At 39.2% G+C, this 26,765-nt stretch overlaps 1 protein-coding gene across 2 annotated transcripts in view; it reads right to left on the bottom strand.

Moving 5' to 3' along the window:
- The window catches only part of DCAF5 (DDB1 and CUL4 associated factor 5), a 93,875-nt gene that overhangs the window by 31,358 nt on the left and 35,752 nt on the right, over positions 1 to 26,765 (bottom strand). For both annotated transcript variants that reach the window (XM_010846699.1, XM_010846698.1), the window contains exon 6: positions 11,027 to 11,240. In XM_010846699.1, the coding sequence (XP_010845001.1) occupies positions 11,027 to 11,240 (214 nt within the window). The remainder of the gene's footprint in view (positions 1 to 11,026; positions 11,241 to 26,765) is intronic.

Here is a 26,765-nt window from a genome sequence, read left to right as displayed (position 1 = left end):
CCCCCATACTTTTCCCAAACTAAACAAACAAAAAATAAATATTAAAAAAGGTGTGAGCTGAGGTTGGGGTTTTCAGAGGTTTTACTATTAATACATCACTGCGAAGGATCAGTGCTTCCCTCCTCTGTTCAACTATTCACCAGGGAAAGCTATGACAAGTTCAAGGGGACTCCCAGACAGAATGCTGACTCAGAAGAGTGCCTTAGAAGGAAGAAAACTCCCGCAGAGCTAAGGCCTCTTGGATTTAATATGACAGCTCCAGAAATACAGAGAAAATGAGTACAACGTACAGGCTTCCTCTCAGGGATAAGGGCAATTCCCGACCCTTTCTTCCTCTTGCAACCACCACAAGGGAACAGTTCGGGATGATTTCCAAGGAGGGGGTCTTGACCCACTGCCGTCTAGTCAGACCGTTTAAGTGTTCACACACACTAGAATCACATAACTGCCCTGAGGAATTCATTTATGGCATTTCTTGCTTGTCTGCTGGGCCCCTTCCAACATTAAAAGTTGGCTGCCTGGGATCCTGCTGACTGTGGGAGAGTAAAATAAAAATGATTTCATCCATGTATTCATTAAACAAATATTTATTGAATGTCTACTATGTGTTGGGCACTGTCCCAGGGAAAGGAGCACAGCACTGATCAAAAAAGACCCTGTCCCTACCTTCATGTGAGTTACATTTTATTGGGTGGGAAGAGGAAAAGAATTTTATGCATATATACTGGAGAGTGAATAGGGGAAAAAAAGTTTAAATATATATATATATGTAATATGTCCAGTAACAGTGTTACAGAGAAAACTTAAACAGCAGCTTAGAGCATATAGGGAGTGCTGGGGGTGGTTAGTTCCACTTTATGTAGGGTGGTCACAGAAGGCCTCTCTGATAAAATGGCATTTTAAGCAGAGCCCCGAAGGAAATGAGGGAGCAAGTTACATGGATATCTGGGAGAGGAACATTCTAGGAGAAAGACTAGAGCCCTGGGCTATTTTAAAATACTAGGAAGCCAAAAGAGATCTGTTTCTTCGCTTTTCCAATCCTCCCTTACTTTCTGTCTCTTTCTTTCTTTCTCTTCCTCCCAACCTCCTTCCCTTTCTTTCTGTTTAAAGCTCTGCAAAAATAAGCATCATTTCAAGTGGGCTGAGTCCAGAGATACATTTAACATCATCAGAGCAGTTGGAAAGATCCCTCTCCTCCCAGGTTGAGGGAGGTTGAAGCCTCTGAGGGGTGAGTGACAAATTAAAAACTCACTTCCCATGAGTGTCTCACCTTGTATCCTAACACAGACATACAGGGCAGGGTACCAAAGGAGAAAGAATGTTTTAGGGAATCCGTTTTTTAGGCAATAGGAGCCCCACTTCCTAAAATGCTGAGGTATAGTGGGGTTGGGGAGGTGGGAGACCCACAGGCTACTTTAGATCAGTGAGTAGAAGACATACCCAGTTTTCACTTGGCTTTGTGGGTTAAGATAGGTGACACCAGTGCAAAAATGAGCATAAGTTCTTGTGTGGATGCACACCATCCATAATCCTTCTCAGCTGGCCACAAAGCTTAAAGGCTGGCTACAATTTAACCTCATCTCTTACTGTTCATTCATTTCATATCCCAAGAGGAAAGCCTGTTTACTGATCTTGATGCAACCCAGTCATCTTAAGCAGAGTTAACCTGAGGCCAGTGCATGTTATCTAACCCACTGTCAGTATGGAGATACTAAGTCGTTCAAGCACACAAGAGCAACAATTGTTCCCTTAATAGGTTCAAGAGGCACCAGCATGACCACCGCCACCACCAGCCACCCCACCCAAATCACCTAATAGCACTCTCCCTATTCTATTCACCCCCATGTCCTCTGTCAATCTATTAACCTTTAGAGAAAACAGGCACTCACAAAATACCCCCTCTTCTGGTAGACTGCCATAATGCCCTCCAACAACTCCCGCTCCTTCTTCATCTTTTAGCATTCTCAAACCGAGCATGCTCTCAAGAAAGACTTTTTTCTACATGCAAAGGCATTTTGCTAGCTGGACTCCCAGAGAGGCCCATGCTTCTAAATATAAAGACCAACTTTGTAGAGTGACCTAAGTCACAAGTAATTGTTAATAACTTGAAAGTTCAAAGAAGGATCTAAATATGGCCTACCACGGGAAAAATGCCTACTAAACAGAAGCTTACTGGGAAAAAAATTATTTATTAGCCATCTTCAAGCAAAGCAATAGTTTTTTTTCCCCTAACGTCTTTATTTAAGCCTTAATGGTATCTAAAACAAACTTATGGTGACCAAAGGGGAAATGTAGAGGGAGGGATAAATCAGAAGCCTGGGATGAACATTCACACACCACTATTTATAAGACAGAGAATCAACAAGGACCTCCTGTATAGCACAGGGAACTCTACTCAAAATTGTGTGACAACCTATATGAGAAGAGAATCTAAAAGTGAATATATGTACATGCATAACTGACCACTTTGCTGTACCCCTGAAACTACTACAACATTGTAAATCAACTATACTTCAATAAAATTAAAAGAAAAAAGAAAATGCATCAGTAAAAAATTTTAAAATAAATAAACCTTAATGGTTAAACAAACCAAATAAAGGGACAAATTTGGAATATAGGTAACTCCCTATCAATTATATTTTAAGGCCTCACTGGGTTTAGAAACAAACAAATGAAAAAAGTCCCCCTATTCACACCCACCAAAATCTATATTAAAAAGAGGAAAAAGTTCTAGAAGGCAGGAGGTACAGGCTATCTACCAGATACACTCCAAAAATAACCCAGAATATGTCTTAGGTTCTTTACTAACACAGAAATCTCTTTCTGCTCAATTTCTCTGCCCTACCTCTCTCTCAAAGTGTACACACACACACACCATGTGTATGTGTAAGTGTAAAGTGTGTACATACGTGTGTTTGCACAGTATTTGATATTCCCCAATATCTGCTAATGGAGAAAGAAACATCAGTCAGCTACTATTCACTGAGTACTGATCAATTTACACAGTTCTAAGGTTCTTCCCATAATAACTGATTAATTATTTCTCCAGTAAATGGCATCCCTGTCCAATTAACTGTATTGACTAGGACAGAAAAACCAGATGGCTCTCTGGCCTGGATCAGCAAGAGCAGAGAAACTGCTACTAACATTTAAATCAAACACAGTTCTCATTTCTCCCTGACCTTTGTCAGAAGGGGGAAAAATGTGACTGAACAATTCTGTAATGTGCTCTCTATGAGATTATTTTCAGTAAAAGTCTTGCCTATTGGTATATAATATACCTTTGATCATATCATTTATACTGAGTGCCTGCCACAAATACCATCCAAAGAAAACAAGAAAATTTTTCTTTGGAAATGGCCAAAGCCATAGGTTTATTTGATTTTATTTGGTAAGAGAAAATAGAGGTCTGTTGGCTCCCAATAAAAGCAAACAAATATGCATACTCATAAGATTAACACTATTTTTTGCATGTGAAGTGATACGATTTTTGCTTCTTTGGATCATTTGCCATGTCAGCTCCACTAGGCTCCTGGAATTCTTTGGTTTATTACAGTAACTAATGTTTATGGGTTCTGAGTAGGAAAAATTCTATTAACAAAGAAACGTTCCATAAAGATAGCCAATAATTGTGAAATAATCAGTAGGAAAGAAATTTTTTTAAAAAGCTCTAAATCTCTAAAAGCTGCTTGTAACAAAGTAGCCTGCATTACTTAAAGATGAATCTTTGGCAAAACTCTTTTGGAAACCTGGGCAAGAAGAGGCGTCATCAACCAAATGGCCTTCAGCAATCAATTTCTCCTCTGTGGTAAAGCTACTTAACGGAAACTCTACAAGGAGCACAGGGCAAGTAGGCAGGTTATACTCTGCTCCCATCATTAATATCTACCAGGGATTTCCAAGTGGAGCCCAGACTCTTAGTCAGGAACTATACGTTAAAGGAACACTACCATGCTGCATTAGCAGATCACATCAATTCCATTTGTTCCTAAGAAGAAATCAGGTCACCTAGTGTTTCTTTTCAGTTTAACAATTAAAAACTAGACCGTATCTAGTAGGTCTGCATATACCCCAAAACCTTTAAGCTTTCTAAGTTCTACATCAGCAAATGAACCAAAAGATGGTTTAATACTTGAGTTAAATCTTAATTCAAGATTGCTAATACTTGAAACCCCTACTTTTCAGGAATTCCATAAACTCCTTAACATTATATGCAAAACTATGTGCGTATGTACATTTTTCTGAAATGAGTGTTCAAAGCTTTTAGACTTTCAAAGAGGCTCAAGATTAGAAAAGAACTATAAATGGCTGATTTAATAAGTTATTTTCATGCTACCTTCTCTTTATAGAATAAAGTTTCCTAAAATATTCACCTAAAAAATACACACATCAAGGAATTCCTCGGCCACAATATTCTGTGTTCAGCTCTTTCTCATCAACCCATGGAAGAGGCTATCACCACTTGATCTGACAACACAGGTGGCAGCATGCCTAGGAGGAAGAGGCTACATCACAGGCAAGGGGCTGAGTCTAGTCCTGGTTCAGCTACTGACTGGATCTGCAGTTTCAGACCACTCTAGACCTTAGTGTCACATGGGGATCGAACCTGTCCAACCACACCCAAAGGTCGCTGGGAGGACTAGTATGACATAAAAGCACTTCTGAAGCTAAAGTGCCAAAAATGTGTGTGTGCGTGCTCAGTTGCTCAGTTGTGTACCACTCTTTGCAACCCCATGGACTACAGCCCACCAGGTCCCTCTGTCCACAGAATTTTTCAGGCAAGAATACTGGAGTGGGTTCTCATTTCCTCCTCTAGGGGATCTTCCCGACCCAGGGACTGAATCTGCATCTCCTGTATTGGCAGGCAGGTTCTTTTCTGCTATGCCACCTGGAAAGCCCAAAGGGCTAAAAATAAATGACATAAAAAAGGAAAGAAGAAGAAAAAGCTGACACAAAACAAGTCAAAGGAGATAGAACCCAAGAGTTGAATCTCCTCTGTTAAAAGGGTGACTTTATTTCAACTGAAGGGGAACATATGGCACACTAGGCCCCCAAGTGAGCTTAATCAGTTTTTACTGTTGCTGTTGTTTAGTCGCTCAGTTGTGTCTTACTGTTTGTGAGCCCTGCAACACGCTAGGCTTCTCTGTTCTTCACTGCATGGAATTATTAGGGAAAAAGAAAAAAGCAAAGCTGTAACTTTCTAGGTTGCTTTATTGGCCTGGATTGCACTTCCTGACAAATTCCTATACCTCTGCTATGCCCATACAATATCAACACAGAAAGGTTGAGTGGTGATGTAATGTCTGAGGCCAAGCCAGGTATACAAGGCTATTTTGTTGGCTTCACAGGGTACAAGTCAGGAGATGAGATATGGTGATTTAATTATCATGATTTTAGGGGTTCTGCCATCTATCAAGTTCAAAAGAAAGACCTGTGTAAATGATACCAATGTTCAGGCACTCAAGGGCTCAGCCCTTTCAAGAAAACTTTATTCCCTCTCCTACTTTCAGCAAGATGTAGTGACTATTAGGCCAGGTGTTAAATGAGACTAAAGCAAGAGAAGAATTTTAAATTACCACAGTCTATCTCCAAGCCACACAAACCCATTAGCCTGAGCTCCTCTGCTGGACTTGAGCAATCTAGGGCAAGAGCCATTTAAGGAATTGTGAAAGAAAAGGAACAAAAGCCGAGTGCTGTCTTAAAAGTGAGTGCCAGAAAAGCTAGCAGGTGGAAAACTGGCCTTCTTTTTTAACCCTGTTAAGAGACTGACTCACTAAGTATACAGAGGGGAATATGAAGCTTGGGAGACAGAATGTACCTAGTCAGGCTTCAGGGAGAAAAGCAAAAACAAACAAACAAAAATCCAAGTATGACACACAAGCAAGGAGGAGAATCCTTTAGATTTAGGCAGCCTCCAGAGGAAGGAATGCTATTTGCTGTTTTACTGAAAGATTCCTCATTATACCGCAAGACTGGAAGGCAGGCTGCCTTAAAAAAAAAAGTTAAGGCTTTATTTGGGGCTAATTGTTTCTGTTGATACCCAACCAATCTGATGTCACTTATGTCACCTTATCTGATGACAGACGTTATCAAATTTGAATAAAATTGTGCTTAATCACTCAGTTGTGTCCAACTCTTTGCAACCCCATGGACTGTAGCCCACCAGGCTCTTCTGTCCATGGGGATTCTCCAGGAAAGAATACCGGAGCAGGTAGCCATGCCCTCCTTCAGGGGATCTTCCCAACCCAGGGACTGAAACCAGGTCTCCCGCACTGCAGGCAGATTCTTTACCATCTGAGCCACCAGAGAAGCCCTATATTATTATTATTATTATATGTATCAATAAATAAACTGTGTATCTGTAGCCAAAAGTGGGGGTGACAGAGTGTATACAAGGCTTTGAATCAAAGTCTCAAAGAGGATACAAACTGGCAGTCATATAAATGTGTCTACCACAGCATGTGGCACACAGTAGATGCTCAGTAAATATCTGTCTTCTTATTTTATAAGATGGAAGGGGGAAAGGGCATGAAGTTAGGACAGGTTCAGTAGGAAACAGGAAAAATGGATGTTTTCCTGCTGAAGCAGAAGTTTGAAACTTGTGGCTCTAGAACAGAACAGATGCACCTGTTCATTTAATTCATACAATGAAGTATGAATTTGCTGCAATACTTAAAATTCAAGAAACTTCATTATCAGTTAGTCAGTCAGTTCAGTCACTCAGTCGTGTCCGACTCTGAGATCCCATGGATTGCAGCACGCCAGACCACCCTATCTATCACTAACTCCAGGAGTTTACTCCAACTCATGTCCGTTGAGTCGGTGATGCCATCCAACCATCTCATCCTCTGTTGTCACCTTCTCCTCCCGCCTTCAATCTTTCCCAGCATCAGGGTCTTTTCCCATGAGTCAGTTCTTCATATCAGGTGGTCAAAATATTGGAGTTCAGCTTCAGCGTCAGTCCTTTCAGTGAATATTCAGGACTGATTTCCTTCAAGATGGACTGGTTGGATCTGCTTGGAGTCCAAGGGACTCTCCAACACCACAGTTCAAAAGCATCAATTCTTCAGCACTCAACTTTCTTTATAGCCCAACTCTCACATCCATACATGACTACTGGAAAAACCAGAGCTTTGACTAGACAGAAAAGGAAAGATATACCGATTTGAACGCAGAGTTCCAAAGAATAGCAAGGAGAGATAAGAAAGCCTTTTTCAGTGATCAATGCAAAGAAATAGAGGAAAACAACAGAATGGGAAAGACTAAAGATCTCTTCAAGAAAATTAGAGATACCAAGGGAAACATTTCATGCAAAGATGGGCACAATAAAGGACAGAAATGTCACATAACAAATCTTTATTTCTGGTTTCTCTTGAAAAAAACCAAAGGCCCTCTTGGCCACAATAGGCTGAAGCTGAGTCAAAGCTTCATTTACATGGCATTCACTTAGATTTAGGTAGGGTAAATCTAAGTCGTGGCTATAGTCCCCACCACTCACTACTGCTTACTTCTAGCCCAACTCATTCATCTTTGCTGCTTGCCTTGCTTCTGTTGGCATTAAATTGTGACCTTCTATACAACGAAAAGGAGCCTCTATTGAGAGCTCAAAAATCTGGGTCTAGCCCTACTCAAACTTGTATGTCTTAACTTGTTTTAACTTAACTCTCTAAGCCTGTTTTCTCATCTGTAAAAGGCCCTCCTAGGGATTGAACAAAATCTCTAAAAGCTCTATAATTATTACTGATCCACAGTAGTGGCAATGAGCATGCAGAAGACACAAAACACTATTCAGTTTTACACTTTATTCCAAGTCCAAGATCTTGAAATGTTAGTTTCATTCTGGGCCTAATGAATTACCTAGTGAACCTAGGATAGTCTAATAAGAAATACAGACTCTCTTGCATAATGTTTTGATTTGGGTGGACTGCATAATCTCTTTGTAATGAAAAGCCAGAAGACTGTCTCAGATAGATAAGTCACTCACTGCCTTTCCTGACCATGTTCATTCCTATTATGGAAATTCTCAGATTCCTCTCTGGGATGGTTACTTACCCAGCCTATGACTAAATGAAGAGTTGCAGAGCACAGAGCTTCAGGCTGTGGGCGTTCTCAAAGTATACAAGAACAAGATCAAATGTAAAGACCTGATATAAGGAAAGAGTAGGCTTTGGAATTTGAAAGCAGCTAAAAAGATCCTGTTCGAACTAGTCAAAGAGAATCAGTCTTACAGATCATACAGTAACTATGGCAGTCGCTGCTTCAGCCCAAAGTGTGTAAAGGCAGAGCCCATAAATCACCTTTGAGAGACATGTTTCAGAAATGAGACAATAATTTTGGTCTCCTGTGTAACACTTAGAAGTATAAGCTCAGCTGATTAGTTTCACTGAATATCCATTATTTAATCATCCTCCTAAAGCTCCTGGAAGTTGAGCACGAAAACAGGTATTATCAGTCCTGACTTACAGTTAGACAAGCCTTAGGCCCAGAAAGCTAAAAACCACATACTGACTAAAATACTTAAGATTCACTTCAACAAATATTTATTGTGCTCTCAGTACACCAGGCACTGGAGACAAGATAATGATGAATTAGCTAACATTTCTTAGTCCCTAAGGGGTGAAGAAAACAGCCACACATAAATCTCTGTACATCTCATTCCCTAGGTTATATACTCTGATAATCTCTATGGGGAATCTAAACAGACTTTAACTCTGAAATGGATCTGAAGTTAAGACTCAATGACTTCCCACCCTCCTTTATCCATGGCAAACCACTTAGCCCATCCAAAAAACAGTCTAGTTTGTCAGAAAGGATACATTACCCACAGACTCTTCTCATAAGACGTACATAACCGTCAAATCTGAATAGAGAAAATCAAAAGCCTTCCCATGTTTTTAATCATTATATATAACCTGAAAGGCAAAAAGCACCATATCCTGTCAATGTAGATAACCAGGATCACTACAAAATAACTCATGTGGTTCTGACTATGTACTTGACCCAGGAATTGAACCGGTGTCTCCTGCATTGCAGGCAGATTCTTTACCAACTAAGCTATCAGGGAAGCCCACTTGTCCCTACGTATCTCATAACTGTAACTTAGGGCAAAAGTTCTCACCTGGGGCAATTCTCCACCCAGGAGATAAACCGGCAATGTCTGGAGACATTTTTGGTTGTTTTGGGAAAGCTGGGAGAGATGACACTGGCATCTAGTGGGGAGAGGCCAGGAATACTGCCAACTATCCTAGAACGCACAGGACAGCCCCTCACAATGAAGAATTATCTGACCAAAGTGTGGACAGCGCCAAGCTGGAGAAATCATGGCCTAGGTGCTCTTATATCTCGGTTAGAAGCCTTTGTTCTCCAACTTTCAAGGACTCCATGCAGACAGGTTCCGGCTGCTAGCACAGGAACCGACAGAAAACACAGCATCCATTCCCCTTCACCTCTTTTCTTCTTTTCCTCAGGCCCTGTGTCTCCGGTAATAAAACCTAATAAACCACTTCATGAAGTACTGCCTGCTCATTATTGCTCAATGAAATAAAATTCACATGCATAAGAGGTTGACGGAAGATGGAAAATCAACAAAAGCAAGGAAGAAAGGTAGAGAGAGAGGGAGGAGGCGCTTGGTTGTCATTTCCACAGCTAAATGAAACTAAATCAACCATCTGCAGAGCAGAAAGCTACCTCTTCTATCAAGAGTCAGTTCATCTCTAGAAACTGCTTCTTTCCGCCCAAGAAACAAACTGCCTAATAAAAACCAAGTCTATAAAGAACTGTGGTCTCTCAAGGGAAATTTATCACTTATATAACTGAGGCCACCTAGTGGTTTTAAGTGAGGATCGCAGCTAAGTAGGCCCTGACTTGAATATAAATTCTGAATTTAGACATATATTCTCTATTTGCAAAAGGGGAAATCCCTAGTCTGCGCAACTTAGAAGATATTCTCAGCTTCTTTAACAAGCAACTCTAATTAAAAAGCTTTATTGTGTTCCTACTACATATGCTAATCCTTAAGCTATGATATTGGAGAGCCTCCAGCAACCTCAGCTAGGGAGAAAAATCCTAGCTACTGCTTTCAAAAAAATAGGATCGTCACAAGTTCTCAAATAACTATTTCTTTTATGCCCCTTGCCCACAAACAACTTTAAAGCAGTGGCATAGAGCATGTGAGAATTACATGTAAAAATCTGACATAGCTGATGGATCCAAGAGAACACAAAGAATTAGCAAGAAACTAAAGTTTCTTTTTCCAATCTAGATGTGCAACAGCAATAAGATTTGTTGTGTTTCAGAAGAAGAAGAAAAAAAAACATTATTTGATCAATCTTCCTTTATATTTGTCTTTGCTAAAACTTGGTTACTAGACCAGTCCAACTGGTCCATTCACTGACACTCACTTCAGCACTTCTATGACCAAGATTGACAAGGTATTGGTATGTTTTTAAACTGCCAGCTCTAAGGCAACATCAGTATTTCGACTCCCAGTAAGACTGTGAAAAGGCAGGAAACTTCACAGCTTTGGTTCTCCTTCCCAGTTGTGGTGCTGGCAATATAAAGGAAGAGAGTCAGCATCTGGCTTCCTCTCAAAGTTGCACAGCCCATTTCATCCAAGAAAAAGATGCCACCCAAAAGGGCCATTCAGGATGTATGTCTCTTAGCTGGTACCCACAGTGTTTCACTGATACCAAAAAAAAAAAAGGTGTCCTTTTTGGCAGGCTAATTTTCTATGGACTTCCTCCTCTCTTCTGATATGACACATTCTTAGAATCTTAAAAATCCGTTCACAAACTCGGCAGATGTAGGTTGCTCAGAACTATATTGTGGTTTATGGTGTGTACCTCATATTATCCAAAGGCAACTCTGATGAAGAAACTCACTATTAAGCTGGAATGTCTCCAGACACTTACTGTTTCCCTTCAACTGTTTCTACCTGACATGGCTAAAGAGAAATAAAGACCAGTCCAGAAAGAACAATCTGAGAGCAAAGCCTGAATGTGGGATGCAGGAGGCAGAAGGCATGTACCTGGTCACGATCTCCAGCAAAACAGCAGCTTTTCATGGTGCAAGAGTTGAAATAACCCTGATTGTCAAACTGGAACACAGGCAGGCGGGAGTGGATGTCATAGAGCACAGGGGGCAGGCGACGCCTCAGAGCCAGGAGCTGGGTCCCATTGCTGTTGAATCGCACACTCATGGCACTTTGGAGGGACAGGTTGCCCCCATACCGCAGGAGAGAACTGGAAGGCAGAGAGCACATGGATCAGGCATAAGGCAGGCAGGATGAGAATCTGCAAAAAAAACACTGCATTTCATAACCAGGACCTCCTGTCAGGCTTGCACATCTGAATTCTGGCAGAAAGATGTTTCCACGCAGTGGGCTAGAAGGTAATAAAAAGGACAGAGATGACTCCTTGATTACATTAAAGCAAGTTATTTAACTTGGCGGTTCCTTTCTTCAATCTCCAAAAGTTGAATTATCACTAAGTTTATAGGAATGAAAAGACATATTAAAATGATTAGTTCTTTTATTTACCTGAGCTACAGAAGCAAACAGTTCCTTGTCAAGACCCTGGGAAGTCAGTGGTGTCCACCATAACTGACCATCATGGATGGTATTTAAGAAATATATCTGTCTTTTGAATTAGAGACACAGAAACCATCAGCCAGAAAAACACGATACTCTAGTTTATTCTGGATTTTTAAAAATAATAATGACTTTATTGCTTATGCACTTATTTTTTAATTTTCAATCTGTTCAGAGAATTTTTATATTCCATATGGCATAACTCAAGAATAAATATTAAAGAAAAATTTAAAATTAAATACAGAGCCAGCAGTTACAACAATTAGAAAAGCAGGATGACTTGCTTCCCTTTATAATTCCCAATGAGTTTATATTTAGCTTTAAAATATACTTTGACTAATATATATAATTCCATTTATCCAGCTTCTACTAGAGACTGGTATATTCTGATTCACCCATTATTCTTCTGTAGCTTCATAATGTTCATAACATTTTTAAAAAGTCAGATGGTATAGGTCAAAATTATTTATTATGATGATTGAAAAGATACTTTCAATTTTACAGTTAACTAGGATGACCATGAACGTTAACAATTAAACAGTACTAGGTAACTTATCTTTCTAGTAGTCAGTCTCCTTGACTACCTGGACACTGTTTCATTATAGAGACATGACTATTCATTGTCCATGCATAACCAAATTACTGGTAAGAAAGTGAGATTACGTACACTGATCATGTGCATTGGAAATGCTACAGAAATGAGGGCCACATTAGTGCTATTAACTCACTCTGTTTCAAAAGACATTGTGATCTTGCAAAGAGAGTCTAGTAGTTTAAGAAAAAAAGTTTATACATTTAGGGAATCAGCACTGGAAAGGGCCTTGAGACATCTAAATTAGAGCCTGGAAGATTTATTTGAAATTTATTAGTATTAGCATGTTTGACCATTTGACATAATTTTATTCACAATTTTAGTTTTTTCAACATGCTGTTTTATTAAACATAAATCCAAGTAGTCACCTTTTCTCTGAAACTCTCTGATATTAACTTTGGTTTTGAAGACTCTTTAATACATTATTTATATACAATTAAATTTATTTCATTATACAGATATAATAAAATGGTATGTGATATAAAACTTTGTAACTGACTAAGTGCTATACAAATTACAGAGATTACTATTAAAAAAAAAAAAAAAGGAAAGAAAGGAGTCCCTGGACCATAGTCCAAAGGAATGTGCCAACCTGTCCTGGTCATAAAAACATTCTGCACCACCGCTAGCCAGTCAGTCCTTTGTCCCCCAAAGCAGTCTTTTCACCTGCCTAGGGAAGAACTCTAGTACCTCAGTTATGTGTGAAAACAAGGCTTGGGCAAGCAGACTTTAATCCTGTTAAGTGTGAAATGGAAGGAAAGAGAGAAGTGGCTTAGAAAAAATGGTCCCTAGAACTCCAAACATCACGGAGAAGAAGCCTAGTCTTGCTGTAGGCCCCAAGAAATACTTCCTACAGACTGATGTTCTTAAAACGTCCTAACACTGGCCACACGCACACACATACAGGGAATGAATGACAGGGCTACTGAGTCCAGGTATTTCCTTTACAGGGTGTCCTAGCTGCCACAGGCATGCGGTGTTTCCTAAACACTAAGCTCCAAAACAATGAGAGCCTTTCAAACTCGAGATCAGCCTAGAGTGTGCAAATAAACCGGCATCTGTTGGGGGTGGAAACAAGACTCAACAAAAAGAAACTTGGCCAACCCCACCAGCCACAGCAGCAGGGGTTTGCATCAGCTGAGGCAGCCCTGACGGGAAAGCTGGGGCCGCTGGCAAAAGCCCTTTGCATCCGTTAATAGCAACTTCCTCTGCAGATTCCAGTCAGACCTGCAGGACAGGCAGATATCTAGGCCCATCCCATTCCCACCCAAGTTCCTATGTCCACCACTCTGCAGGGGTCTGTTTGTGGGTTCCACAAGAGTCACTAACTTTTCCCTTAGCTTCTGGGCAGGGGACTCCTATCTCTCACACAGAGACGGTAGGTACATAGGAATCTTGCTCCTAAATGTTTAAGAGGACAGCTACAAAAACAACAACAAACAAAACTGTAGCAGCAGTTATTAAAACTAAATACTTTATGTTTGGGGGCAAGAATCCTTTCAGAGGGATAGACTGACACTTGAAATTCAGAAAGTGAGCTACATTAACTATAATTTCTCAGCAGGGGTTCTGCTGCTGGCTCCTCCCTATTGAGAATGATAAGAATGATCTAGCTCATCAGAAGAAAAGGCTTAGCAGTAGTTTCCTCTCAAAGTCAAGATACAATGTCAAAGATCCTGTTGTTTATGATTCCAAGTGTAAGATGCATGATAAATCATCTGGTACTTTTTCTCAAATGTAGATTCTCAGGTGCAGATAGTCTAATTCAATCTGAGAAGTGGGCCCAGGAATTTGAATTTAACGAGCAACCTTAATTAATTACGATGCATGTGACTTCCAAACCACTCTGAAAAACATGGTTCCATTTTAGAATTTAGGGTGAGTGTGAAAATAAGGTGGAGAGAAAGCAGATTACTAGAAGCTAAATGAAAAGCCAACTACCCAATATGGCACTTTTTTTTTACAGCCCAATGCCTAACAGGAGAAAGGACTCCAATTCCTTTTAAGATCAGAGTTCCACTCTACCCACAATGCCTGAAATGCTTTTTTCCTGCCCTCAACACATGCCCTGAAGGAGAAGTTTCTTGTTTACCCTTTGGAGAACTGACGGTACCTATATAAAAGAATGCCTCAAATTTGACAGTGTCTCCACTCCTCCAGAGAAGTGGCTACCATTACACACCCAAATGAGATGAGTGCTATCTTGAAGGGAGTAGCAACAAGTTGAAATGAGTTCAAATCAAAATATCCCTGTAAGAAAAAGGAAAGCAAAAATCAATTCCTGGCTTATCTTCACACATTGGTGTGAATGAAGGGTGCTCAGAGAATGAAGTGGTGTCTCAGAGAATGAAGAATCTGCCTACAATGCAGGCGACCTGGGTTTGATCCCTAGGTTGGGACGATCCCCTGGAAAAGGGAATGGCAACCCACTTCAGTATTCTTGCCTGGAGAATTCCATGGACAGAGGAGCCTGGGAGGCTACAGTCCATGGGGTTGCAAAGAGTGAGACATGACTGAGTGACCAACACTTTCACTTTCGACCTATCTTCAACAAAGAATTTTTAACAAAATGCAACAAGAATGGGACAGGAGGTGATCCAAGGGTTAGCATGTAAAAGGCCCAGGACAAAAAGCAAGAGAACCTCAGAACATCAGGAAAATATTCCTCATTAGTGTACTCCTCTGTTTTCTTTTTTTTGCTTTTTTGGTGTTTTGGCCCCTCAGAAATAGTCAATTGGATTTCTTTATTGCTTTGGCAGGATAAAAAGAACATTTACAAAAAGTCTTTGGCCAAGGTTAAAGTCTTGGAACAGAAGAGAAATAAACCAAGGCTGTTTCCAGAAAAAGTGACTGGGAGTATCACATTTAGCACAAGATAAAGCACTCGTAAACATTCCAAGATCTGGCTGCATGAAGCTAGACTTCCATAAATTTATGACTAAGTAATTCATCAAATAGTGCCAACAAGATTTTCTAAAGCCCACTGGCATGCATTTCCTCGGAGTTACTATGTGAAAGTTTCCTAACACCTGTGAAACGGCTGGAGTCAAGGCACTGCTATTCCAAATCACAGACATCAGAGCTGGTGCCAGTCAACCAGAGAGGAAAATTCAACGTCTCATAGGTAGGAAAAAATCTCTCCCCTTCTGTTTCTGTTTTAGGACAGGATGACCTATAAGGAATACAGGTGGCATTTTGTACTTCCTATAACACAACACAGAGAACATGACAAATCCTAGAGGATTTGTTAATGGAATTAAGTAAAAAGTGAACAAGTTCAAAAAGTTACAGCCTGTATCAGTTCCGTTCAAGTATATTCAAGATCTTGGTAATCCCATAAACTTTTTCTTTCTTTTTTAAAAAAAATACACTTTAAAAAATAATTTTACTTATTTATTTTTGGCTGTGTTGGGTCTTCATTGCTGTGTGGGCTTTTCTTTAGTTGTGGTAAACGGGGGCCACCCCCTAGTCGCAGTGCATGGGCTTCTCACTGCGGAACACAGGCTCTAGGGCATGTGAGCTCAACAGCCGCAGCTCCTGGGCTCTACGGCAGGCTCAGCAGTTGTGGTGCACAGGCTTAGTTGCTCCACAGCACTTGGGATGTTCCCAGATCAGAGATAAACCGGTGCCTCTTGCAATGGCAGGTGGACCTTCCACCACTGAGTCACCAGGGGAGCCTTCTTTCTTTTTTTAAATTGAAGTCTAGTTGATTTACAACATTGTGTTAGTTTCTGGTGTACAGCAAAGTGATTCAGTTACATATATGTGTGTGTGTGTGTGTATATTCTTTTCCATCATAATTTATTATAGGATACTGGATATAGTTCCCTGTGCTCAGCAGCAGGACCTTGCTGTTTATCTATTTTATATAGAGCAGTTTGTATCTACTAATCCCAGACTCCTAATTTATCCCTCCCCTACTCCCTTTCCCCTTTGGCATCTAAGTCTGTTTTCTATGTCTGTGAGTCTGTTTTGTAAGATTCCACATGTAAGTCATATCATATGGTACTTGTCTTTCTGATTTACTTAGTATGATAATCTCTGGGTCTGTCCATATTGCTGCAAATGGCACTATTTCATTCCTTTTCGTGACTATATAGTATCCCACTATATATACACATTATATATACATATACATAATATATACACACACCCCTCACATCTTCCTTTTTAAAATTTTATTTATTTATTTTTAAAAATGATTGTGCTGCACACGTGCCTGCAGGATCTAACTTCCCCAACCAAGGACTGAATCTGGGGCCACAGTAGTAAAAGTACTGAGTCCCAACCACTGGACTGTCAGGGAAATCCCTAGCACATCTTCCTTAACCATTTCTTTTATGCAAGTTGGAAGGGGAAGAACCTGGGCTTTCAGGTACTGCAGAGCCTCTAATCACCACCTTCCAGAACAGGGGCATCACACCCAGAGCTGAAGTGATCTACACCCCATGTTTTTGTCTTTGGCTCAGGGGATCCCAAAAGCCACATATAACCAACCAAGATCTCAACGCTATACAAGATCTCAAAACGAATTAAAAGGCAGTGCCAGAACAGATTTGTCCTAGGACACTTGTGATTTTTCTGTAGAATTAGGGACTCAGCATTCAGTCACATCAGTTCATCAGATGATTTGCTTATTCAAAAAATCCCGCTTTACTGCAAGCTGTGGAAAACAGAGAAGGGTTTTATAAGCAGTCATTTAATCTTCATCCTAAGATATTAATGGCTCTACCTTCTGACAGATGTTACAAAGCATCAGCCCTGACCTCACAATGTAGAAAGCTGGAGGGAGAGTTTAATGAATACAGGTTGGTAGGAGGAAGAAGAAAGTCAGAGGAAGGCGGGAGACTGAGATGGCAGTTGCTACAGCAACATAAGGGTGCAGAAGGAGTGGGTGGGAATACAGGCAGGTAAACAGGCAGTCCCTGATGGCAGAAGAAGAAACTAGGTGGGTGTGCTGACTGTCAGAGAACTAGGCCACAAAGCCAGAGGGCTGTTAAAGGGGAAAGAGGCAAAGCCTAGAAAAAATGCTAAGCAGATGAGGGTTTGAAAATAAAAATCACAATTTGATCCCTTCTACGAGAACACTTATGCAAACAGTGGAAAAGAGGAAGAGAGGAATGCAATGGGAAGGCCAAAGTGCTGACTGATGAGACGTGATTATAGGAAGACAGCCTGTTTCATATAGGAGCCGCTTACTGAGAGTGTCCAAAAACCAAAGTCAGTTCTAGTTGGCAAAAATATAAATGCCTTAAGATAATGGTTTCCAAACGTTTTTATAGTAACCCTTTATAATAAGCTTATTTTATACTGTATTCCAGTACACCCACGTTTATTTAGTATAAATTCATTAAACAACTTGCCATCTAATGTGAGCAGTGCACTGATTTTCCATTTTGTATTTAATAAATACTTGTGACCACCTAAATCAATTCCATGGCCCTATGGATTACTGAAAGAGTTTCCTATCTTGTCTTCATGCCTCTACTCTTGGCCCATGCTTCAGTTCATTCTGAATATGACAGCCAGAGGGATGCTGAACCATGAGTCAGACTGTACCATTCATTTGCCAGTGGATTTCAACCAGGTTAAAACTCAAACTCTTCATAATCCCAACAGAGATCCTAGACACCTCTCCCCACCAATCCCTCATGTCTGACTCTACCTCCTGGCACTCTTTTTCCCTTACCCTACTTCAACCACATGATGCCTCCTTAGAACACATCAAACATCTGCTTCAGGGTCTTTGTACTTGCAAATTCTGAGGGAATGTTTCTCCCCAGATATGAACATGGTTCATTCATTTACTTCTTTACTCAAATATCCTCCTCAATTAGTCTGTTCTGATACCCAATGCAAAAATGAAACTTCCCCAATGCTCCCTGTCTCACTTGCCTGTTTAGTTTCTACTAATGAATCACCATCTTACATACCATTTATTTTGTTTCTTATTTGTCCTTTCCCACTACACTATCACCTTTTATACCACTTCCTATGCATTCCAAGTGCTTAAACAGTGCCAGACATGTACCAGCATTCAATAAATAGATGCTGCATGATCTAATGGATCATGAGCAGCAATCTGAAATACTCTGACTTTACAACATTTAAAAAAAAGGCTCCACAAAGGTTTTACCTGGCTCCTGACATTTGTCTGCTCACAAAACCTAATCTTGAGAGGGAAGCAACAGAGCAGGAGAAAAATCAAAGAAACAGCAGGAGGCTTGGAGAACATCTAAGTCAAAGTTTTCTATTACAGCAAAGAACTGTGGACCAGAACGTAAAATAATTTGCCAGTGACCACTCAGGTATTCTCTGCACTGACACCACCACACATCCTTTAAATGAGTCAAATTTATGTACCTGCTAATAAGTAGTCAACAAGAAGGAATAGTTTAACAGGTAAACACGCATCTTAATTGTATCTTGTACTTTAAAGCAAGTTTCTGGTATTTGTAGGATAAAAGTTCAAAAGGAAAATTAATAGTCAAACTTTAGGAAGTCAATTACAAACTAAAAAAAAAAAGAAAATTCATTTACCCCTTTTCAGAAAGTAGACAGTGAATTCTATAGGCTTTGAACACATGCCCTACCCAATCATATCTAAAATTAGATAGTGATAAACATTTAGTTTGATGGATATACTGAGAACAATAAGAAGATATGTCAATCAAACTATAGCATTTAGTTAATTTATTTTTATACCTTTCACTTTATTTTCTAAGTTTTCCTACAATGAACATACACTTCTGTAACCAGAAGAAAATACCTTATTCTAAAATGTCATCTCAAACATACTCCTTCTTTAATTAAGGGACCATAGAAGATAGCTTTGAGGGAAGTATGAGAGAGCAGAATTTAAAGAGCTTAACTGAAATTTCAGATAATATGCTGCCCTACAGGATTCTGGTGCAGATGCAAATCTGAAATTACGCCATTGTTCTAAATTCTTTAAAAGACAGTTAAAAATTTGCAAAGGACTCTAAAACTACCAGTGTCCCTCACCATCCTTCTCAATGAAGGCAAATAATATCCCTCCTTTGAAAGGATTTTAAGTAATAAACATGCCCCACCTTGGTTAGCACTGGACACAGTACCAAGTTAGATCTGAAACTATACTTAGTTTGGTTTCTCTTTGCAGATACACCATCCCACTTTCCATGTACCTATAAATAAACGGCAAAGTGTATTACTGGAATAAAAAACAAATTCAAAGTATTTTATGTAGAATCCAGAAACATTAGCAAGGTTCCTGGAAAGTCTTCCATACACGGGTATATTCATGGATAAATGAAGCCAAGATTATTCAGAGTATACCAAGATATCCCTGTCTAAAATACGTGACTCACAACAGATAAAGTACAAATGATCAAACCTAAGATCACAAAATAAAAAGTTCAAACTATGAAGAATTCACTGATTCTTCAGTGATTCTTAAAAGAATCAGATCACAACAGATACCCTTGAAGAAGCAACACGTTTTTCATTAAATTTAATTTCCAAAATGTTTACATATACATTGTATCAATTAACCCTTACAATCACCCTATAAGGTGGACAGTGAAGGTAACATTATTTTCATCTCAAACTGGAGGAGACCTAGGTCCTAAATGTTTATATGACCTGGCCCTGACCATACAAAAAATAAGAAGCAGAAATAGGGCCAACAGTTGTTTTCTGCTTCTTGGTTCAACAAGATTTCACTGACTATGTGGTGGAGATGAATTATTCCACCCAGCAAAAAGAACAGCATCAGATGACAATACATCAAGGCCAGAAGGATTCATCTAAGTAATTCACCTCAGATCCTTCCCTGTAGTTCAGTAACTCATATATATATAACTCATATATGCATGCCTTTACTGAATAACCATTTATTGAAAACCTAACTATTCTAGATACTATGCTAAGCACATGGATTTAAAGATGAAATAAGATGGAAAAGACATCCTCAAGAATTAATGAAGGACAAGAAAGCCAGCAGTTTCCTTCTATAATATGAACAACGTTGTAATAAGGGGAATATGTGCTATGCAAAACATAGGGAGAATATCTATCCCTCCACTGGGAACACAGGAGAGGAGCAGTCACAAAAGACTTCCTAGAAGAAAAATCTAAGCTGACTCTTCACAGAGAGAGAGAGATGACTCAAGTTCTTAACTGGCAAAAGAAACAAGATAAATCTGGATATGTTAATACATGGATAAATTCCCAAAACATACTGATGGGTGAAACAGTCAAGTTGTAGAATAACTGCATAGCAGTACATCATCCGTGTGAAAAACATACCTCCATATAGAAACAAAAATCATGTATTTTCTACAGGTACATGTATAAGCATATAAAATCAAAGAAAAAGTTCTGGAAGCATATACAAACATTCATTACCCTCAGGAAAGAGGGCAGGAGACCAGGATTGGAAGTAGTCAAGAGGAATTTTAGCCTTATTCATAGTTTTAAAAGGAGAATGCTATTATGTATTACTTACATTTAACGTTTTGTTTTGAAATAATTATAGATTCAGAGGAATCTAGGGTTCCCTGGTGGCTCAGATGAAAGAATCTGCCTGCAATGCAGGTGACCCAGGTTCAGTCCCTGGGCTGGGAAGATCCCCTGGAGAAGGGAATGGCAACTCACTCCTGTATTCTTGCCTGAAGAATTCCATGGACAGAGGAACCTGGCAGGCTACAGTCCATGGGGTCACAGAGGCAGACATGACAGAGTGACAGTCATTCTCAGAAGAATTTGCAAAGAAATTTTCTTATAAAAAGAGTTTGCAAAGAATAAAAATCATATGATCATCTCAACAGAGATGCAGAAGAAGCTTCTGACAAAACTCAACAACAGTTTATAATAAAACTCTCCAGAAGTGGGTGTAAAGCGAACATATCTCAACATAATAGAGGCCATATATGACAAACGTACAGCTAATATCATACTCAACAGTGAAAAGTTCAAAGTTATTTCCTCTAAGATCAGGAACAAAACAAGAATGGCCACTCTTGCCACTTTTATGCAGCATAGTTTTGAAGACCTAGCCACAGCAATCAGAAAACAAAAAGAAATAAAAGGGAACCCAAATTGGAAAGGAAAAAGTAACATAGTCACTGTTTGCTAATAATAGGATACTATATACAGAAAATCAAGAAGGTTCTTTGAACCCTTTACCCAGACTCTCCCAGTGTTACCACCTTGCATGACTAGTATGATATCAAAACCAGGAAATTTACATTGGTACAATCTATAGAGCTTATTCAGATTTTGTCAGCTATACATGCACTCATTTGTGTGTGTGTTGCTCTATGCAATTGTATCACATGTATAACTTCAAGTAGTCACCACAATACTTATGTGTACCATCACCACAAGACTTCCTTTTATAGCCACATCCACCCCTTTTACCACTAAACCCTAACACCTGGCAATGACTAATTTGTTCTCCATCTCATGAATGTTACATTAGCTCATGAACGTTATATAAACGGAAGCATGCAGTATGTATCCTTTTGAGATTGGCTTTTTTATGTAGCACAGTTCACTTAAGGTTTATCCAAATTGTTGCACGTATCAACCCTTCAGTTTCTTGTTTTTTATTGCCAAGTAGTATTCTATGGCATAAATGCACTACAGTTTTCTTATTATTATTATTATTATTTTTTTAACTGCTAAGTAATTTATTATGATATAATAGACAAATGCAAATTATTGATATATAGGGAGGTTCATTGCACAGAATTTGGTACTAACATAAATATCTATGAATAAGAAATGTTTGAAACATTTAATTATATTTCATGTACAAAACAATCATGCAGTCATTCAACAGATGACACAGATATGTATTACTGAAACAGAAAAAAGGGCATTGAAAAAACTGTTAAATGAAAGCAAATTTGCAGAATAATGTGTACAATATAGCTCTACTTCCAGAACCCCCTAAAATAGCTTGTGTCTGTGTGTGTGCATCTATCTACTTAAAGAAGGCACACAACTCCCTTAATAGAGGAAAACTCGGAGATAGGATTAGGAGAGAAAAGGGCACTTAATTTATATATTAGATGTTTAGATATGCTTTGAATTTTTGAAAAAATTTAATAGATTTTTAAAATTTACTACATGGCAAATGAAAATTATAAATGTATATTTATGGGAGTACTAAGCAATTCCATCACTTTGAGTTTCTTATTATTTTTTTAAACTACTTACAGATTGAAAAACATATGGGTAGTTTCCAGCTTTGGGTATTATGAATGAAGCTGCTATGAACATTCATGTACAAGCTGCTATATGAAAATAAGTCTTCCTCTCTCTTGGATAAACACCCAAGAGTGCAACTGCTGGGTCAGATAATAAGTTCATTTTTAATTTATAAAGGAACTACCAAAACATTTTCTAGATATTTTGTACTATTTTACATTCCTACTCACAATGTATGAGTGATTCAGTTTCTCCACATCTTCACCAGCGTTACTTGTATTTTAAAAAGCTGAACTGAGAAGTCAGTCAATGTGTTTTAAAACAAAAGACAAAACCAGACATTTTTGGCTTCCTTATGGATATATACAACACTACCTATGAAATATTTTTGTAACCCCCACCAAAAAGAATCAAGCCTAAAACTGTTTCAGTCCCTAGATCCAATACCAATTTATGAAAAAAACTGAGATAAGAGGGAACATGCTAAATGATGGTATAAACATGCAATCAGTACAGCTGCCCCTTGGCATCTATGGGGGATTGGATCCAGGAACCCCAGAGATATAGAACCCAAGGATACAAAGGGCCTCCTGTATAATCTAAAATGTGAGAAATTTGGTAAAATAATCCAGTTTCTTTAACGAATAAGTTACAAAAGAAAAAAATGAAAAGTAGGAGTATCCAAAAACTTAGAAACCATGTCAACTAATTGCTTGGTACAGACCTTATTCAAATCTTGATCCATAAGAACCAACTGTAACATTTAGGAGGCAATTAAGGAAATGTAAACACTAAATATGCAATGGTATTAAGGAATTATTACTAATTTTTTAGGTGTGATAATAATATTATGATTTTTAAAAGAATTATCTTTTCATGGAAAGTAATATAGCAGTTATGGCAGTTCCTCAAAAAGTTTAACATAGGCTCACCATATGATCCAGCAACTACACTCTTAGGGATGGAACCTAAAGAACCAAAAACAGGTACTCAAACAAATACTTATTCATAAATTTTAATAGTAACACTACTCAGAATAGCCAAAGGGTAGAAAAGACTCGAATGTCCATCAGTAGGTGGATAAACAAAATATGGTATATACATCCATACAACAGAAAATTATTCAGCCATAAAGAGGAATGAAATACTGTCCTGATACATGCTACAATGTGGATGAATCTCAAAAACTTTATGCTAAGTAAAAGAGGCAGACTAAAGGTCACAGCCATAGATACAGAAAGCAGATTGGTGGTGGCCAAAAACTAGGGGCGAAGTATTCTGGGGAGTAGCTGCTTCATGGGTGTGGGTTTTATTTTGGAATGATAAAAACGCTTTGGAACTAGACAGAGGTGGTAGTTGCACAACACTGTGAATGAACTAAATGCCACTAAAGTTTTCACTTTAAAATAGCTAATTTTAACTATTTAAGAGAGTTAATTTTATATCATGTGAATTTTATCTCAATTTTTAAAAAAGAATATCTTTCAGAGATACATAATAAAGTATTTACAGAGGAAATAATACAAAGTTACATGGAAATGAAATCATCTCAGTGGAAGAATAAATGAAGTAAGATTGTCCATGGGTTAATTATCGAAGCTGGGTGCTAGGTGCAATGGCGTTTATTTTACTATTTCTCAGTGTGTGTGTGAGAGAGAGAATTTTTAAACATAAAAAGTTTTTTTTAAAAGAAAAAGAGTCAAGACTTGATTTTAAAGTAAAAATGTCTACTTGATTTAGGGGACTGGTGTCACCTCCCCCTGGGTAAGAGGAGTTGGGAAGTATTAAAGGGAGGCTATGAAGTGGAACATGCTTTCACAACTCCCACCCATTCACCAGGCATTCCCCAGATGCTCTGGTCTGAAACTAAGCCACTTGCTATAAAAAGGCACATTTGTATTTGGTGAGAATGAATAGACACAGGGAAGCTCTAGCCTAAAGCCGGAAGACCCTGGGTCCAAAAGAACACAGCAACAAACTCAACACAGATCTCTGAAAAATCACAGCTTCCACCTTGCAGGATAAGCAAAGTTGCCAAATCACCTGGGGTATGTATTAAAAAACGGCAGATTCACAGGGTCTGCCCTGGATTGACAACTCAATCTCTGGGTCTGTGCTCCAGGAAGCGTCACTTTAACAACCTCCCCGGGTGATTCTCATGCCCTCTGAAATTTGAGAATTACTGGGTTGGGATAATGGGGCCCTGGTGCCTTCTTGCAGCGAAGCTGATTCTAGAGCTCCACCTTGTGGCCCAAACACTAGAAAGCAACTTTGCCACAATTCTTGACTTCCTTACATCGCTAGTTTAACTCATTGACAACCGTTCAAAGCGCTGCAAGAACCCTTACAACCTCCTCTAAGGGTTTTTCTCTACACATGACATTTTGATCCATGCTATTACACTCAGGGAGTTAATGAAAACATTACAGAGAGCTAGCTTTGAAAATACATACTATTTCGTGATGAGTGTAACACTGCACTATTTACTGAAGGTCATAACATTCTCTAAGCATTGTGCTAGGCAACAGATATAAAACATGGCCCTGTCTTTAAAAATCCACAGAAAAACATGCAAAGTAATAGTACAGATTAAGACAAGTTCTTCCTTTCTAAGAAGCAATTCCCGAGCACTAGAAAGAAAAGACATAATCTTTTATCTGGAGATAAAACATAGTCATAGTAAAGATAATCAATGATGGCAAAAACGGTGACTAAGACATGCAACATGAATGTCACAGACCCTAAGTACTTTACAGAGGCGCTGGAGAGAGGGATCCTTTCTGCCAGAAGCGAGGGAAAGCTTCATTCATTCGACATATACTCTGCACCAAAACTGGGCTAGGTGCTGGGGACACAGCGAGTAAAAAAAGGAAGGACGCTTTAAGAGAATGCAACGGAGAGATAGAGCAAGGACGTCTGTACCGATGGGCTGCCATTTGATCTTGGACCTTGAAGGGTAACTAGAATTTGAATAGGTAAAGAAAAGATAAATTCTCCATTACGTGTGTTTGTATGTAGAGGACAAGCTACAAGGGGAAAAGGGACACTGGCACCAGAGAAGGGGCTGACTGCTTGCTTAACAAGTTTCCATTTCGTCCATAAACCAGGTCATCCATTCATTAAAAAAAAAAAATTTCTTGGAGCATCCCACATTACTGGTTCTGGGGAATATGGCCATAAACAAAGATAAGAAGCAGCCTCTAGAGCTCCTGGGTAGGGGAATGGCAGAAGTATGTTTTAAGGACGTGTGCTGTGTGCCAGAAGCAAGAGCAAGTTAAGAAGCTAGCCGACACCTTAGAAGTCGACACCTTATGGAAAGAGTAATATGGACCTGAAATAGGGCAGAGGCTTTAAGAACTGAAAATAGTAGCCAGGCACTAACACAGAGCAAGGCTGGTTATGGCAGAGAGAGTAAGAAATAGAAGAGGCATATGGGACTCTGGATTTTAGCCAGGATCATTCCAAGAGTGATGGTGACGTTAATAAAGAACTTAAGGAAGGAATACAGTTTCAGGGGAAAAACAAGCTTTTATTATGGGTTTAATAGACAGAACATTTGCCTGAGCACTGGATAGGTTCATATAAAAAGTAAAGATGGGTGAGTGGGAGAGAAGAGATAGAAAGCAGAGCATGAATGATTTTTTCCCCAGCCTTTGAAGCTGAACTCTTGAGCTCTATTTTCCCACAACAGTATGAGCAGCCCTCAAAGGGAATGTGGCAGAGACTGCCCGGCTGTTCAGAAGACAGAGCTGCACTTAATTTGGTCTCTACAGAAGTAGGATTGGCCCAGGCCCAGAAAACAGATATCTAGGCCCCAAAGCCAGGTGAGTTACTAAGAGTAAGCAAGTCCTTCTTGACAGCAGGAATTTGCATTTACTGCCCATTTACCCAACACATAAAAGCACCAGCTTATGAGGTAAGTCTGCAGGAATTCCTGGCTTGCCGTAGTTTTATTATCGAGTGGGAAAGAAACACTCTCTTTATTATCCTTGTCAAAGCAAAACATTGTTACCTGTCACAGAACTAATAGTTCCTGACAAAAATTGACAGAAACTATAAAGACACGAGAAAGGAGAGAAGTAGTGAGTGAGCAGACAGCTAAAACGGGCAATCATAATGGTGAGACAAGGAGAGTAAAAGCTGGGGAAACTACACTTTTCCTTAATGCTTTGGATGTTCAAGGAGCTCAGTTCTGAAAACTGCCCAGAGGTCACTGCAATAGACCAAGCAAGACATCACAACTGGGACATTGGCAGTGATAAAGGACAGGATGGTTGTGAAAAGATACCAGCAGAAACAATTTACATGAAATGAATGAAACCTCACCCAAACTTGCAATTATACTTCTATATGTGAAGTTTTCTCTTATCCAGTCATTATACTCAAGTT

This window comes from Bison bison, unplaced genomic scaffold (genome assembly GCF_000754665.1).
Source record: "Bison bison bison isolate TAMUID 2011002044 unplaced genomic scaffold, Bison_UMD1.0 scf7180017864239, whole genome shotgun sequence".
NCBI lineage: Eukaryota > Metazoa > Chordata > Mammalia > Artiodactyla > Bovidae > Bison > Bison bison.
Note: the sequence above shows the minus strand (reverse complement) of the source record. Positions and strands in the feature narration are given on the sequence as shown.